The sequence below is a fragment of the Conger conger genome, chromosome 12, assembly GCF_963514075.1.
Source record: "Conger conger chromosome 12, fConCon1.1, whole genome shotgun sequence".
Lineage (NCBI taxonomy): Eukaryota > Metazoa > Chordata > Actinopteri > Anguilliformes > Congridae > Conger > Conger conger.
The window spans coordinates 25,025,694-25,041,561 of NC_083771.1; the positions used below are offsets into that span (position 1 = coordinate 25,025,694).

Consider the following 15,868-nt stretch of genomic DNA (forward strand, 5'->3'; position numbering starts at 1 on the left):
GGGGATGGTGATTTTCTCACGTGACTCTGTGCTTTTGGAGGTTTCGTCCGCGGGGTTTCGTTTCGTGAAATGGGGCTCTCTCGTAGTCCGTCCAGGATAGTTCCGCTTCTTTTGCGGCATGCTTAGCTCGGGGGTTCAGTCGTAGGGTTCACTCACTCGGGCTCCGGGTAACCCTCCTCCGTCATGAGCCCCGCTTGGCGTTTGTGTTCTTCCTTTTAAATGGCGCCGCTCCCTTCCCCCAACTCGGCTCAGCTGTACCTGTTCAATCAGAGAAGGTTCATATTTTCCAGTCACATTCCTCACGTGTCTCGCCTCGGGGGTGCTGTCCTTGGTGCTGATACTCCTCCTGGCCTCTCCCCAAGGTGCCGCTCTTAGATATGCCAGGGAAAAATATTTGGCGTTAATTAGTTTTCCCAGCTCTTGACGGGCTGTTCGACCCCAGTGGTGTACCGATCGCAGGTCGGGCCACCACAAAATATATATATATATATATATATATATATATATATATATTTTTTTTTTTTTTTGTGTGTGTGTTATTATAAAAGAACACATTTCAGATTTCCAAATATTCATTTTCCAAAAGATTTCATATTACAGAGACATTTTTGTATTTAATTAAAACATATTACTGTAAGCAATTGCAACTACTTTTTACATAAATACTTGATCAAGGCTGTCTGAGAAACAAGGAGCCAACCAAAGTTTGCAGAAGAACTGTGGCAAGTTCTCCTACATGCTTGGAACAACCTCCCTGCTGATTGTCTCATAGAACTGCAGGGCAGCGTTGGCTATCTCAGAGAAGTGATGCAGTTTTAACGCCGAAGGGTGGTCAGTTTTTAACTATTCTGCCAAATTACTAAAATTTCTTGTAAAATGTATCGTATGTATATTTAGGACCTTTAATTTAATTATTTTTGAAAGAATCTTATCTGTACATAATGTTATACAGGTGCCTAAGACTTGCACAGTACTGTACCTCTGGTGTTGGTCAAAAAGTTCAATTTTGGTTTCATCAGTCCAAAGCACATTGTTCCAAAAGGCTTCAGGCTTCTCAGTGTTTTCTTTTGCATGCTTCAGATGCATAATTTTGTGTTGAGGTCCTTATTTTGGCAACACTGCCAAGTACGTTGTGTTGTTGTCCTGTGAACAGTTAGACCTGTATTTGCTTTTTTGCAGCCCCGTTTGCAGTGATGTGTGGGTTCTTATGAGCATTTCTCACCAGGTCTTGGGCCATTCTTTTTTGGTCTTCCAGACCTTGCCTTGACTTCAACTGTTCCATTTATCTTCCATTTTCTAATAATGTTTCTGACAGTGGAAATGGTAGTTTGAGACATTTAGAGAGTTTTTGTAGCCTTCTCCTTCTTGGTGGAAATGAACCATCTTCATTCTTAAATCATTGGACAACTGTTTAGAGGAACACTGGTTGTTAACACCAGACAGAACAGCCAGAGGCAAGGAGTTGATTCAGAATAAAAAGTTAAGCCCTGGAAATATACTCACCTGACTCATTGAAGCCCTAGCAAGTAAATCACCTTAGTGATTCACTTTCTAAAAAATTACATAATCCAAAAGGGTTCCCAAACTTTTGCACAGGGCCCTTTTCCTTTTTAATAATTTATAAACAGTAAAAATGAATTGCAAAAGGGTCTGTTTACCTTTGTACCATTTAGAGTTCAGGTTTACGTTCGATCACATACAGATTAATTGAAACTGACATTAAACCACAGGTGCCAAAACCTTTTCACCCCACTGTAGTTCAGTTTCAGGAAGGTGCACACTCAAACATTAGTCCTTAATTTGACACGAGTTACTGTTCTTCACAAAATCTATTTAGTGAGATTCAGTAAATGCTGAACTGTTTTCATGAAGAAAGTACATACTGTAAAACACATTTCACTTATATTGTTAGTCACATGATAAACATTTACTGAATCCCAATGTTTGACACTTATACTGTAGGACTGTTGCCATATCCACTCACTAAGCCAGAGTGGTGACAAGAGATCAGAGTTTTTTAAAGAGAGGTATATGAATATGAATAGCATAGATAACCACAACTTTACAAATAAGAAAACAATGTCAGCCTCCCAAAAAGGTTGGAATAAAATGGTATTGGGATGAAAATTGGCCATTACCAAATGCTATAGTATTTTTCAGTAATTTGGCTGCTGGAGGTCAGTGCAGGTTGCTAGCATCTCCAGTGCCAACAACCAGCGCATCTCTGGTGCTGATGGCACACAGACAGCCGAGCTCCTGCCACAGCTAAGTGAGTTTGTGCTTATGGAGCCAGTCCAGCACTGTAAAACACAGCCACCTTCCTCTCTCATCCATCTTTATTCCTCTCAGCTTGTCGTTTTGTCTCAGCTCCCATTAGCTAACACGAGCGCTTTAAGGACCCTGCCACATAGAGTCCCTCAAACGTTATGATGAAAATGTCACGGACAAAACTTCTGACATATCAGATATTCATTTTTCATGAGGTTGCAGACTGGTTTTAGACTTGAAAAGATAAGCCTTGGGGCAGCCCTAACCCTGTTATACTCTCCAAACCAAGATATCCGGGATCTGAATTACAATGACCACATTTCATTCAGCTCTTCATAAGTAGATAGAAATTTGTACAATGATGTACAATCTTTGGAAAATTGCTTAACTTGGCATAACCTGGTTCCACAAATGTTCAAAAGATTTGTATGCATATGTAAAAGTGAATGTATATCTTTTGAGTTTTTTATTTTCTTTTTTTTTGCAAATTATTCATATGTGCATCAATTGCAGTTTATTTGGTGTTAATTACTGTATTCATGCATCCACACAAAAATATATAGAAATGGAAGTGCTCATATAAAATGTAGAGTACTGGGATGTGAAGTATTACTGTAGATAGGAACATCATGGTTTAATGAGCACTGGAGCTGAATAAATCTGATTAAAAATGTAAGACTTATTAGGGAAAAAATGTCACAGTTGAGTAAAATGAATGGCTACTGGCAAATGGTACCAGATTAACTTCATGTAATGTTATTAAAGAACAGCATGAGGTCTATTTATGTCTTTTACAGAATTCCAACATGCTATAGATACCATCAAGAGCTGTGACAGTTCCTTGAGTTCTGAACCCAAGGCCTTAATTACAATTTACATTCCATTACATTACATTATTGGCATTTGGCAGACGCTCTTATCCAGAGCGATGTACAGTTGATTAGACTAAGCAGGAGACAATCTTCCCCTGGAGCAATGCAGGGTTAAGGGCCTTGCTCAAGGGCCCAACGGATGTTCGGATCTTATTGTGGCTACACCGGGGATCGAACCACCGACCATGTGGGTCCGAGTCATGTAACTTAACCACTACGCTACAGGCCGCCCTGTTCCCACTCTTCTTCCCTCCATCGGAATTACATGGCACTGCATATGGTGAAACTTCTGTAGGGTTGCGTGAGCATATTATGTTTTTTCTTTCCAGCTTGCCATAGCGATATTGCCTGGAGTTCAAAAAGGATAAAAACACCTTAACCACTACGCTACAGGCTGCCCATGTCATTGAGCAAGTCCAGTTCAAAGAAAATGTTTCAGATCACGTTATTTAGAATAATGTGCAGGTCACATTTGATTACACAAGACTGGCTGGGGGCAAACTGAGGAATGGGGCCTAAATCCCTGCCCTGTACCAGGAGATCTAAGGTCCTGTAGGCTTTCACTCCAACCCTAACAAAGCACATCTCATTCAAGAGCTAGAGCAGGGCTGCCCAACCTTGTTCCTGGAGATCACCGTCCTGTAGGTTTTCACTCCAACCTCATTCAACAGCTAGAGCTGTAGATCGACCAGAGATCCAGGAACAGAGTTGGGCATCCCTGCTCTAAATTAACAGAAATAGCTGTACTTGTGTGCTTGGTACAGCTGTATGTTTTATGTGGAAGAGCCTTACCCTGACCCAGCAAATTTCTTGCTGTAATTTGTTAGATTTTAATTGGTATAGGGCCTCAAATAATTGCTTAAACAATTATGACTAACCAATTTAGACGGCACACAATAAAGTTAATCAAGTAAATGTGGGATCAACTAAAGAGATGACCTTTACTAACAGCACTCTTGTTAAATGTTCAAAATGATTAGCAGAATGGATTCAGGTTCATCTTGCCATGTTTATAGCTCTCAAGACTCCAGAATTGCTTCATGTCCTCAAATTTGTTTGCTCATATTGGGTCAATTGCAGTATTGTTGTAGACATCGAGGACAAGAAGAAGATTGCTTGTGATTATTGTAAATCCTATGTGCCTGTCAGTAATTGGATATAGGCACAAATTAATAATTTGGCAAATATCAAGCCCTTGTTGTCTAGTAAAGTAAGAATAATTCCTTGCATTTATATAGCGGTTTTCTCGAAACTCAAATAACTTTTTTATATCTATGAGGTTGATGCATGGCAGCCATTTTGCAAACAGTTTTTTGCCAATTAAACTATGGATATTTAGATGGCAAATTGTGCAAGCCAGGTTGGGAATTTAGCCAGGACACCAGGGACTCCTTACCAGGACTTGGGTTTAACATCTCATCTAACAGACAACATCTCCCACAGCTCAGTGTCCCAATCAATGCACTGCGGTTTATCTGACAATCATCCCCTAATGGCCCAACAACACCACTTCCAGCAGTAATGTAGTTTTCCAAGGAGATCTCCCATCCAAGTACTAACCAAGCCCACACCTGCTTAGCTTCAGCCATTAAGCAGGTGCACTGTGGGATAGTTGCTGGTCATAGATAACAGAGCTTTTATTTGGTTTAACATTTATAGCTTGCTAAACTCAGCTCACTATTCCCCATAGCATAGGACAATGTTAAACTGTTAATTAGTCTGGTGCAACTTCAAGATGACCAAGATGATCTACCATCCTGTTACTGTAAGATAAATAAAAGAGTTAATGGACGGATTTTTGTTTAATTCTATTACACAAAACATTACCAGGACAAGCTCTGCTTGTATTCATTCAAAATGTTACTAATTATGTATTTGATGCTTTGGATTAAAAGCTCCTGCCAAATGACAAAAATGTAAAACGGAGAATGTAAAAATGCTTATATTTTGACAAAAATCGTTTTGTCAAAAAACTCACCATTTCTATATTGCTTTGGTTTACTTATTAAATAACTGTCCAATTATTTATCTCAAGAGTGTAAATAAACTCTTGGATTGAAGTGATAATCCATGCATATCTTGAGACTATATTGTTATACTGAAATGGGATTTTGCCATTGCTTTTCAGTTTCACAGTATATACACACTTTGGATTTTTAAACAACCGGTTTAATTTCTGAAGCTGCAGTAAATGTCGTGTTATGTGTTATCATTAGATGTGTTTAAATGGTGCAGTTTACGGTAAATTAGTAATGTGTAAACTGTTTCCCCAGCTGTTCAGCATATAACCACAAATAAAAATAACCTCTTATTCTCTCCCAACAGAATCCACTGCATCTTCAGATGAAAATGCGGAATCCCCCAACTCCTCAGGTGAAACTTCTTTTTTCCCTTCTGTCCATGAACAGCTGGTATGATGTCAGCCTCGTGCTGTGTACAGAATGGAACATCTCAGACTTTGTCTCTCTGCTGCGCAATAATTCCAAATTTCACCTGGGACCCATCATCAACATCTCCATTAACAGCAGCACAAAACCTGACCTGCAGTCGTCTCTGCAAGGTTACCTGGAGTCCATAAAAGACTCCACATCGACGGTGGTGACATTTGGATGTGACATTAAGGACATTAGGAAGATATTCAGCACTGTTTCTAAGTTTGGTTTGGACCTACCCGGGTACCAGTGGATTTTGGGGGACTCGCAGAATGTGGAAGAGCTACGCACCGAGGGCCTGCCGATGGGGATCCTGGCCCATGGGAAGATGTCAGAGCCCACGCTGGATCACTACGTGCAGGATGCCTTGGAGCTGGTGGCCAGGGCCGTAGGCACTGCAGCTTTCATTTCCCCAGAACTCGCTCTGCTTCCGACCACCACTAACTGCATGGCCATGCAGGAGACAACACTGACCTCAGGGAAATATCTGTCCAGGTAAAATGTCATTATTTAATTCAGTCAGGTACCTTGAATATGTGTGGGTGTGAGTGTGTATTTTCAGTGGATTCCTACAAGATTGGTGTAAGATAAGCTTGGATAATGGCATTGGAATCCAATGCATAGCTTGTGGTTATTGGGACAGGGTGGGATATCATGCATTGGTGTAGTCTGAAATATTTCTGCAATTAATTTTACAAGCCCTCTGAGAAATATATCCCATTATTTGTTGCAGTAGTTTTTCTGCTGGTTAAATTGAATGCTGGGTCATACGTATACAGTGTCCCACTGGAGTGCTCCTGTACTGTTGTCTCTTGTACACCACATCTCATTTGGTTAGTTTGATCTTCAGCACCATATGATTTAGAAAATAAGCATTGATCGTACAGTGTAAAGAGTAAGAGTGTAAGGTGAAAACAAAAAACCAGCACACCCTGCGGCTCTCCAGGACTCGAGGAGTGAGGACCACTGTACTAGATTTAATTATTTATGAATCTGGAGTATTCCGTTCATATATCATGTCAGGATTTTGTGGCAACTTCTGCTCTTAATTATTTAATTAGCTAAATCATACTGGATCTTGGTAATTTGTATAAACACCAGCTACTGTCACAAACTACAAGTGTATCCTAAAGATTTCACTGTGATCCAGTACGGGAGTGAACCAGTGTAATTTATGGAGCTGTGAGAAAGCAAAAATGAAAGCAATTGGTTGGAACAAAAACCAGCACACAGAACGGCCCTCCAAGACCAGAGCTGTGCACCTCTGCTTTGGAGTGAATCCTGAGAATTTGGAGTAGTTCTACTGACAAGCTATCTCTGCATTGACATCAACTCTCTGTCTAAAAAAGCAGTACCTAATGTCAGTATTGAATTTACACAACTTCCCTTTCACTTACCTTCATTTCCACATATGCCCCCTTGTTCTGTTGACAAAACCCAGAATTTGTGGTTCAGTGGTGTACATTTCCTGAATTTCAATCCTCAGTAAAGGCCTCCTTAGTCTCCTTATGCTAAACCTGAATAGTGCCTATCTTCCATAACTTTAACATTTCATAGCAGCAACCAATTTAGTCCATAGGTTTTTCAAGACCATATACACTCACCGATCACTTTATTAGGAACATTTTACTTTATTACACCTTCTTATTCATTTGATTATCTAATCAAATAATTGTGTTGCAGCAGTGCAATGCATACAATCATGTAGATACGGGTCAGGCGCTTCAGTTAATGTTCACATCAACCATGAAAATGAGGGAAAAATGTGATCTAAGTGACTTTGATCATGGAATGATTGTTGGTGGCAGACAGGGTGGTTTGAGTATCTCAGAAACTGCTGATCTCCTGGGATTTTTACGTACACTAGTCTCTAGAGTTTGCAGAGAAAGGTGCAAAAAACAAAAACAAAATCCAGTGAGCGGCAGTTCTGCTGACAGAAACACCTTGTTAATGACATCAGAGGAGAATGGCCAGACTGGTCAAAGCTGACAGGGAGGTGACAGTAACGCAAATTAACAGTGGTATGCAGAAGAGCATTTCTGAACACACGACATATCATAACTCAGTGGATCGGCTACAGCAGCAGGAGTCTAAAAAGTAAGTCTAATAAATACCTAATAAAGTCCTCATTGAGTATATAGCTCACTGTGCAATGCCCACAACAAGTACTCTAAATGTGTTCTGACAAATGCATTGTATGACGTCAATATAAACTCTCTTTATTTATGGTCCCTTGATATTTATGTGCATTGTTTTGTATACGCCAGCATTCTGTTGGCCAATTAATCTTTTTTGATTAACTACTACTGGCAAGGGTTGCTCAGATTCAACAGTTAGATTTTTGTCAATAAATTTCTCATCTTCATTCTTTACTTTCCACATGCAGACTCCAAGCCTTCATGCTATGCACAAACCAGCCAAGCGACCAACCAAAATTAGATGAAGTAAAGATCTAGTCTGTCTACTATTATCTGCCATTAAGCATTATATAAAATGTGTTAGTGCTGCTTAAAAGATCTCCAAATATGTCTAAAGAAGTAAGCATTATGGACAGATCTGTTCCAGTCCTACTGAACATAATCCTGTGAGCATGGGGTCAGTTTAATTTAATGTTAAAGAGCTTGTTTCAGAACTGCATATGCTTTCAATACAGCCAAGTGTGTTTGATGGAATCTAGATATAAATAAAGTGATCATTTTTAAGACAAGCTGGTTTACATATTTACATATTTCTGTGTTTATCAGGGGCTAAAAGGGCTCTAGGCTCTAGCTCGTCCCAGCAAAGGCATGAGTCTTTTATAAACATGCTTTTTAAAATACCAAATGAAATGTCACTGTTTTTCACCCATTGATTTTCTGTAGCTGCAGAGGAAAATGGGTTAACTTAAGGAGAACCCACAATGCCGTTAACTGCAGTAATGTTACGTTCTCTCACAGGTCAGGGCTTGAGGTAATTTATGTTTGTTCTGTGACCGGATTACTAAACGTTAATGGATTGTTCCACTTTAGAGCTTGTTTAGGCCTGACCACTTGGAGGAGACCCACAACAGGATTATTGGACTGTGAGCCTGAACACTGACAACAGGCCAGTGTGGCCTTTTGGAAATATCAGCATAGCCGCGGCAAGCTGCTAAACAGCCCCAGTGTAGTTGGAGTTGTCCCTCTGGCATGCTATTAGTGCCCCTTTAACAGACAAATGTAAATGAATAAAGCAAATGTGTAGGTGGACTTCATAATAGGTGTGAAGATGAAGACCTCTCCACTATATATTTGTTTGAAGTTTTTTATATAGTTTCACACATTACCTTAGTCTACCTCAATGGTTCCCAAACTCGGTCCTAGAGTACCCCTGTGTATGCTGGTTTTCGTTCCAACCACAATTGGCATCTAAAGTTTTAACAAACTTTTAATCTTTCTTAATTAGGTGTGTTTCATTTTTGGATTAATTATTTACCTTAAAGCACATTATGCTGGATATGGCTTGGGAATTGCATGAATAATAAATGTTCATATTGTGCTTTGCTTACTGCACCATCTTGCAACAATTAAAAGACTGAGGATAATTAACAGGCTCTAATTAGGTAGTTGAGCACACTTCAATTGTATTTTTTCCCCTTATACATATCAACGTGCAGTTGCCTTCTTATCATTTGCTTTGCCTTTGAATTCTTCATTTTCTTCCAAATGGTTAGTTTTGGTGGCCAGATGTCTACACTTTCACCAACTAGGAACCTACTGATTCACCTTAGTCTTTAATTTTATTCGTTAATAATAACTTACCACTATTTATGCAATTTTTCTACAAAATGTATGCATTGTTTGGAATTTAGCACAAATAATACAGTAGGAACATTGGAATAAATGATAAAATGTGCTTTAAGAGGGTAAGTAATCCCTCTAACATGAAAGGCACCTATTTAAGAAACATTAACAGCTTCCTGGATTGCAGTTGTGGTTGGAACGAAAACCAGCATACACAGGGGTACTCCAGGACCAAGTTTGGGAGCCACTGGTTTACCTAACTCTACTATTTGTCTAAATCTGTTTAAGACTGGTGATTACAATTAGCATGTTTTTAAAGCGGGTGTGCAGGCAGTAGGGGAGCGGCCATTTTGTAAGATGTAGGGTAGAAGACTCTATGAAAAACATTTCTGTGGGTTTTTTTTGGAATGTCAGATGGTTTTAAATTATTCTGCATGGCAAAGTAGAGGCTTTGTCACAGTTGGTTTGGCCTTGAGGTTGGTTTTATTTGTACAGTGCGTTTCACAGACGACTGTCACAAAGATGCTTCACAGTGTAACAGAAGGGGAGGAAGCGATGAAACACCAGGCCGGGGCCCAGATTCACATAGTAATATGCTTATAGGTATAGTTGCATATATTCGAAGCATACATTAAATTTCAAATGTAACGTTTGTGGCCTTGTTTTAAATTATATTATTAAATTCCAGTATGATAATTAAAATTTTTTTTACCAAATGTTAATTCCACTCTGAATTACCCAATACCATGATGCACACAAAAACATTGTTATACAACTCAGGAGAAATTGTATTTATTAAAATAAACAGATTGATAAAGAGGGACAGCCATGCTGACAATGTGATGTCCAATTAACTTCCAAATGTATTTGTACAAAAGGCTGAAGGCTGATTAAAACAGTGGGTCCTCAACATTTTAGCAATGAGATTGCTTCAGCTGGTTTGTTTTGAGTGAGTAGCAGGAGAGAAATTGAAGCAAAAAGCTTCTTTAATGAAATGAGGGGCTGTTTGATAGTGCGTGTAATGATGGCTTTATTCCTCTCCAATGCACAGCATTCCTCCACATCTCTCACAAAGTGGAAATGAGTACACTGCTAAAAGAACAGCATCCCAACCCAATTTAATATGTCCCTGTACCCTTTTATACACCCACTGAGCACTTTATTGTACACTTACTTATTCATCAGCCAATAGTGTGGCAGCAGTGCAATGCATAAAATCATATAGATACAGGTCAAGAGCTGCAGTTAATGTTCACATCAACCATCAGAATGGGGGAAAAAATGTGATGTAAGTGACTTTGACCGTGGAATAATTGTTGGTGTAGTTTGCGTATCTCAGAAACTGCTGATCTCCTGGGATTTTCACGCACAACAGTCTCTAGAGTTTGCAGACAATGCTGCAGAAAAAAAAATATCCAGTGAGCAGCAGTTCTGTGGGTAGAATGAGAGAGTGTTAATGTGCCAGTATTGTCAGTGGAAGGAGCCAGTTTAAAAACATGACATCAAAGTAGAGCAACAATCATACAAAGCAGACAACCAACATACAGTAAATAATAAAAATCTTTTGTGGAATGGATGATCAAAAGCCTGTAGGACTATAAACCCTAATAAACATTTGTAATATTTGTAATTTTCTAAATAAGCCCCTTTGACCACAGGGAAGACAGTGGAGCAGAACCGACTCAAACAGGTACCAGAGCAGCCATGGTAGCACATTTCTGTTCTGCTGTGGACAACGGAACAAAAGTGAAATATTTTCCTACAGACTATAAAATATAAAATAGTGCAATATTCACATTAGTGGAACGGACTTGGTTGGCATGACAATTTCCCTCAATTTCCCTTCCCTTCCCTCCCTCACTGCTGGTACCGTGGCATGTTTTAATGGATGATTGGCACTGTTGTCAACAAGAGAGAGCTTCTAGGTCCCTGAACTTCAAATGTAATAGGGAAAAACTCAGAGTAAATGGAATACCTTCAGGTGAGAAATTGCAGACATGCACATTGACACCCCAAAAACACCACAGGGGACATAACATCTCCGACTGAAATCCCTGTGATCCATCAAAACAGCCTACAGGCACGAGGCCTGTCAATGGTATCAGATGTAATGGCATCAGCCATGTCCCAGTGTTCACTAACAGGGGAAAGATCAGGTTTGTTGTAAAAGTACAATTCACCATTTGATCGGGATGGAAAAAATGACTTGTTAAGCTATATGCCAAATTGTAGACAGGCTTGTGTGCAGTCCTTGCTCAAACAAAGATCTGCATTCTCTGAAATAGATGAGTAGGAGGAGACAGACAGTGCATGTACTGTAACAACAGGAAGAAAATAGTTTTGCAACATTTGATTTCATCGTTTTTTTCATAGGTCATAAAGCTGGTCTAGCTGGGTATGAGCTGGTCAACCAGCTTCCAGCTGCTGCTAAACATAGCTTGAGATGGTCAAACCATGTCAATCTGGGAGCTGGTCTGAACTTGAGAAGGAGACTGGGAGAAGGATACGATTGGTAGATGAAAGAGTTGAAAAATAGCAATATTTCCATAGCAATGAGTCCATCATTGATGGAAATGTTTAGACTGATAGATTGATTTGATTTTGCTGATGCTTAACACATACCATAATAATCCAATACAATGCAGTCTGAATCCATTCATGGATTTACGTTTACACTACATTAATGGCGTTTGGCAGACACTCTTATCCAGAGCGATGTACAGTTGATTAGACTAAGCAGGTGACAATCCTCCTGGAGCAACGCAGGGTTAAGGGCCTTGCTCAAGGGCCCAATGGCTGTGCGGATCTCATTGTGGCTACACCGGGGATCGAACCACCGACCTTGCGGGTCCCAGTCATGTACCTTAACCACTACACTACAGGACACGTTTACAGTCTCTCTAAAGTTTAGATCTGAAACTTGACTTGAAATTTGAGTGCAGAAATATGATTCATCACTCACTTCTGTTCATTAGAACATGCCTTTATTCTGTCTCTTTATTCTGTTCCCTTTGTAGTCTTTTCAATGAGGTGCCTTCCTGATTTAATTTGCTCCAGATGTCCTCAAAATTCAGCCAAGTTAAATAAGAAATTTAGAAAGTTTTTCAAAAGAAATTCCATCAAGACGTATTTCTCTTATTGCTTATCATAGCTGTTCCATGCTTTATTAATCCCACTCAGAGTGTCACATCACAAAATTTCTCCTATTAATTTCCAATTTATTTTCTTCACTTCATTTTCTGCCAATTTCTTTTGCTTTTGTGAAATGTAATCTTACTGCTGTTTGACAAGAGTATTTTACCATGTTACATTATATTTGACTGGGCATGCTTTGTATGTTTTATTATATAATGTTTTATTATATCTCTTAGCCAAAACAGGCCAACAAGAAGTGGCTATGAATACACAAGCCCATCTTACAGCATGCAAAAACATGTGTATGAGCTTACTCTGCACTAACAACAATAAGCAACTCTCTGCCCAATTAAGCAACAGTCTCCCCTGGCAATGGCAGGATTCTATTACAGACTTTTTTTTACTGTTTCCAACATGTCTCCTCCACACCATATCTTGTGCTGGTTATATCACTTGAGAGGGAAAAATATGGGACTTAATAATAATTGCATTTCCTTGTTCCTACATAATGCTGCACTTTGAATAATATTGCTAATTATACAACTAATATGCCTCCTTTGGTGTATACTGTATGCTGTGTGCAGATAAGGATGTGTGAGATATTATCTTTAAAGAAGCTGGCCTTTTCTGCGTCACTTGCATATTAACATTGGGATGTTGATGTCCGAGAGGTTCAGAGATATTCCAAACATCCTCATATAACCTTTGATGGTGAATTATGAGGACGGCTCCTAGAAAATAATGTGCTGCCTGTAATTAATGCTGTAACGATTTCCTTTAACTCAAACTCAATTTTAGTCTTTAAATACCTCTTGATTATATCAAAATCCATCATGCAGAGCATGACCAAGGTCAGTGAATTGTCAAATTCCTGGGAACAGTTTTTAAGTTGACTTTTTTCTTTGTTCGCTTTTCATTCCAATCCAGTCTTTGTATAGTAATGAGATGTACGTTGCACGCAGCGGTTTTAATTGTGTTTTTGTTTATTGTTTGACATTGTTAAGGGTAATGTTAAGTACTGTAATGTTATGAATAATTAATTGTTCTGCATTAAGGGCTTGCAAAGATTTCTTTACGACAGTTCTACTCCAAACAATATTGAAATGACCAGAATGAGTTTGAATGTGTTTGTATGAGACTGATAACTCAATGATACTCAAAGACACCCTGGGGGTTATGCAGCATAATAAACCTTTAACAGTTCAGCAGTAGTTAAATGTGCAGTCATAAAACACTGTGAAATTAACAGAGTTTGCTACACCTCACTCAGAGCACACATTACACTTCCTTTTCTGTTAAAATACCTGTCTTTTGATTAGTCAGAGTAGATTGTGATTATGTGTGTTACGTGTGTTGATAAACATGGAAAATGGGGATTGGTTTTAACATCTAGTCCAAATGGCAACCTGTTATTACGTATGTTTATCAGCTATCCCTCCTAACCATTATTTGGCTTTGTGCTGCGTCCATATGGCCCAATAGCCCCCTGAGGTAACAGGGGTGAATTGTGGGGGGTGTGTGAATGTTTACTGGGTTTAATGAAAGGCAGAAGGGGAGTTAAATATTTGGTTAAGAGCTGAGCCTACCCGGGTCCCCATGGACAGCACAGTCTGCATGGCTTCATTATGGTCAGGCCCTTAACCACCTGATTCAGGTAATCCTTATCTTGACTGAACCAATTTAGCATGTTACAGGCAGTGAGTAAACCCTTCACAGTTGAATGGCATGAATCTATAACGTCTGATGTGCCAGATATTTTGGCAGTTTGACAGAGCAGACCAAATGTGTCGAATCAAAAATTCTATGCTGAATTCCATTTTAAATGCTTGATAAATTATGCATTTAAATTACGCCAATGAATTATGCGTGTGTATAATACGATGAATAGTCTATTATTTTGATGAGTTGGTGGGTTTTGTGAATGTACCACGGTCTTGTGGGTTCCCAGGTTGAATGGTACTGCCCAATTTATACCACACTTGGCATGATAAAATATAGAGGGCACTGTTTGACCAATCTCTGAAAAACATCACAGAAATAAGGCATCAATCAAATCACACAGCTGTCTCTTGTCCTCACCCAGGTTTCTGGCCAACACGTCGTTCGATGGCCTGAGCGGTTACATCCGGTCACAGGAGGAGACGGTGATCACTTCAGAGGGACACTACTTCATCTGGAACCTGCAGCACGACCCCATCGGAAACCCAATGTGGACCAGGCTGGGGCGGTGGAAGGAAGGGCGAGTGCTGATGGATTATGGGATATGGCCGGACAAGGCGCAGCGCCACCGGAGCGAGGGCTGGAGGCACTCGTCTCGGCTGCAGCTGAGGGTGGTGACCCTGGTGGAGCACCCGTTCGTCTTCACTCGGGAGGTGGATGAGGACGGCATGTGTCCCGCAGGGCAGCTCTGCCTGGATCCCCTGACTAACAACACGGCTGTGCTCCAGAGGCTGTTCCAGGGGCTCAACGACACCATCCCCCTCGAGTTGAAGAAGTGCTGCTACGGCTACTGCATCGACCTGCTGGAGAAGCTGGCTGAGGACATGGGCTTCGACTTTGACCTCTACATCGTGGGAGATGGGAAGTACGGTGCCTACAAGGGTGGCCGCTGGACCGGGCTGGTGGGCGACCTCCTGAGCGGGGCGGCCCACCTGGCCGTCACCTCCTTCAGCATCAACTCCGCCCGCAGCCAGGTGATGGATTTCACCAGCCCCTTCTTCTCCACCAGCCTGGGCATCCTGGTGAGGACCAGGGACACGGCCGCCCCCATCGGGGCCTTCATGTGGCCCCTGCACTGGAGCATGTGGCTGGGGATATTTGTGTCTCTGCATGTGACGGCCATCTTCCTCACCCTGTACGAGTGGAGGAGCCCCTTCGGCATGACGCCCAAGGGCAGAAACAGAGCCAAGGTCTTCTCCTTCTCCTCGGCCCTCAACGTCTGTTACGCCATACTGTTCGGCAGGACGGCCGCCATTAAACCGCCAAAGTGCTGGACAGGGAGGTTCCTCATGAACCTGTGGGCCATTTTCTGCTTGTTCTGTCTGTCCACGTACACAGCCAATCTGGCTGCTGTGATGGTTGGGGAAAAGACCTATGAGCAGCTCTCAGGAATTCATGATCCCAAGGTAAGAAGACCTTTCCAAGTGCGAACTGCAGTGAGATTCATGTGGAGAGCAGACCTGGGTCAAATGTGTAATATGAAATACTTTTCTATGCTTTGCTCAGCTTGTCTAGTGTACTGTGCCCTATGAAATACTCTCAAGTGCAAATCCCGCCTTCTAGTCGTCTTGGTTGACTCTGATGCACCAGGCAAGATCAATCAAGCATGGAAAAATAATTGAATCCAAAACATTATGCATTTGACTGAAGTCTGCTGGAAAGAACATCTTCTAATCCAAAC

General features: G+C 40.7%; 1 protein-coding gene across 1 annotated transcript in view; it reads left to right on the forward strand.

Moving 5' to 3' along the window:
• grin3a (glutamate receptor, ionotropic, N-methyl-D-aspartate 3A) overlaps window positions 1–15,868 on the forward strand; it is a 41,709-nt gene that overhangs the window by 17,011 nt on the left and 8,830 nt on the right. The window contains exons 2-3 of the mRNA XM_061262107.1: window positions 5,466–6,067; window positions 14,552–15,593. Of these exons, the coding sequence (XP_061118091.1) occupies window positions 5,466–6,067; window positions 14,552–15,593 (1,644 nt within the window). The remainder of the gene's footprint in view (window positions 1–5,465; window positions 6,068–14,551; window positions 15,594–15,868) is intronic.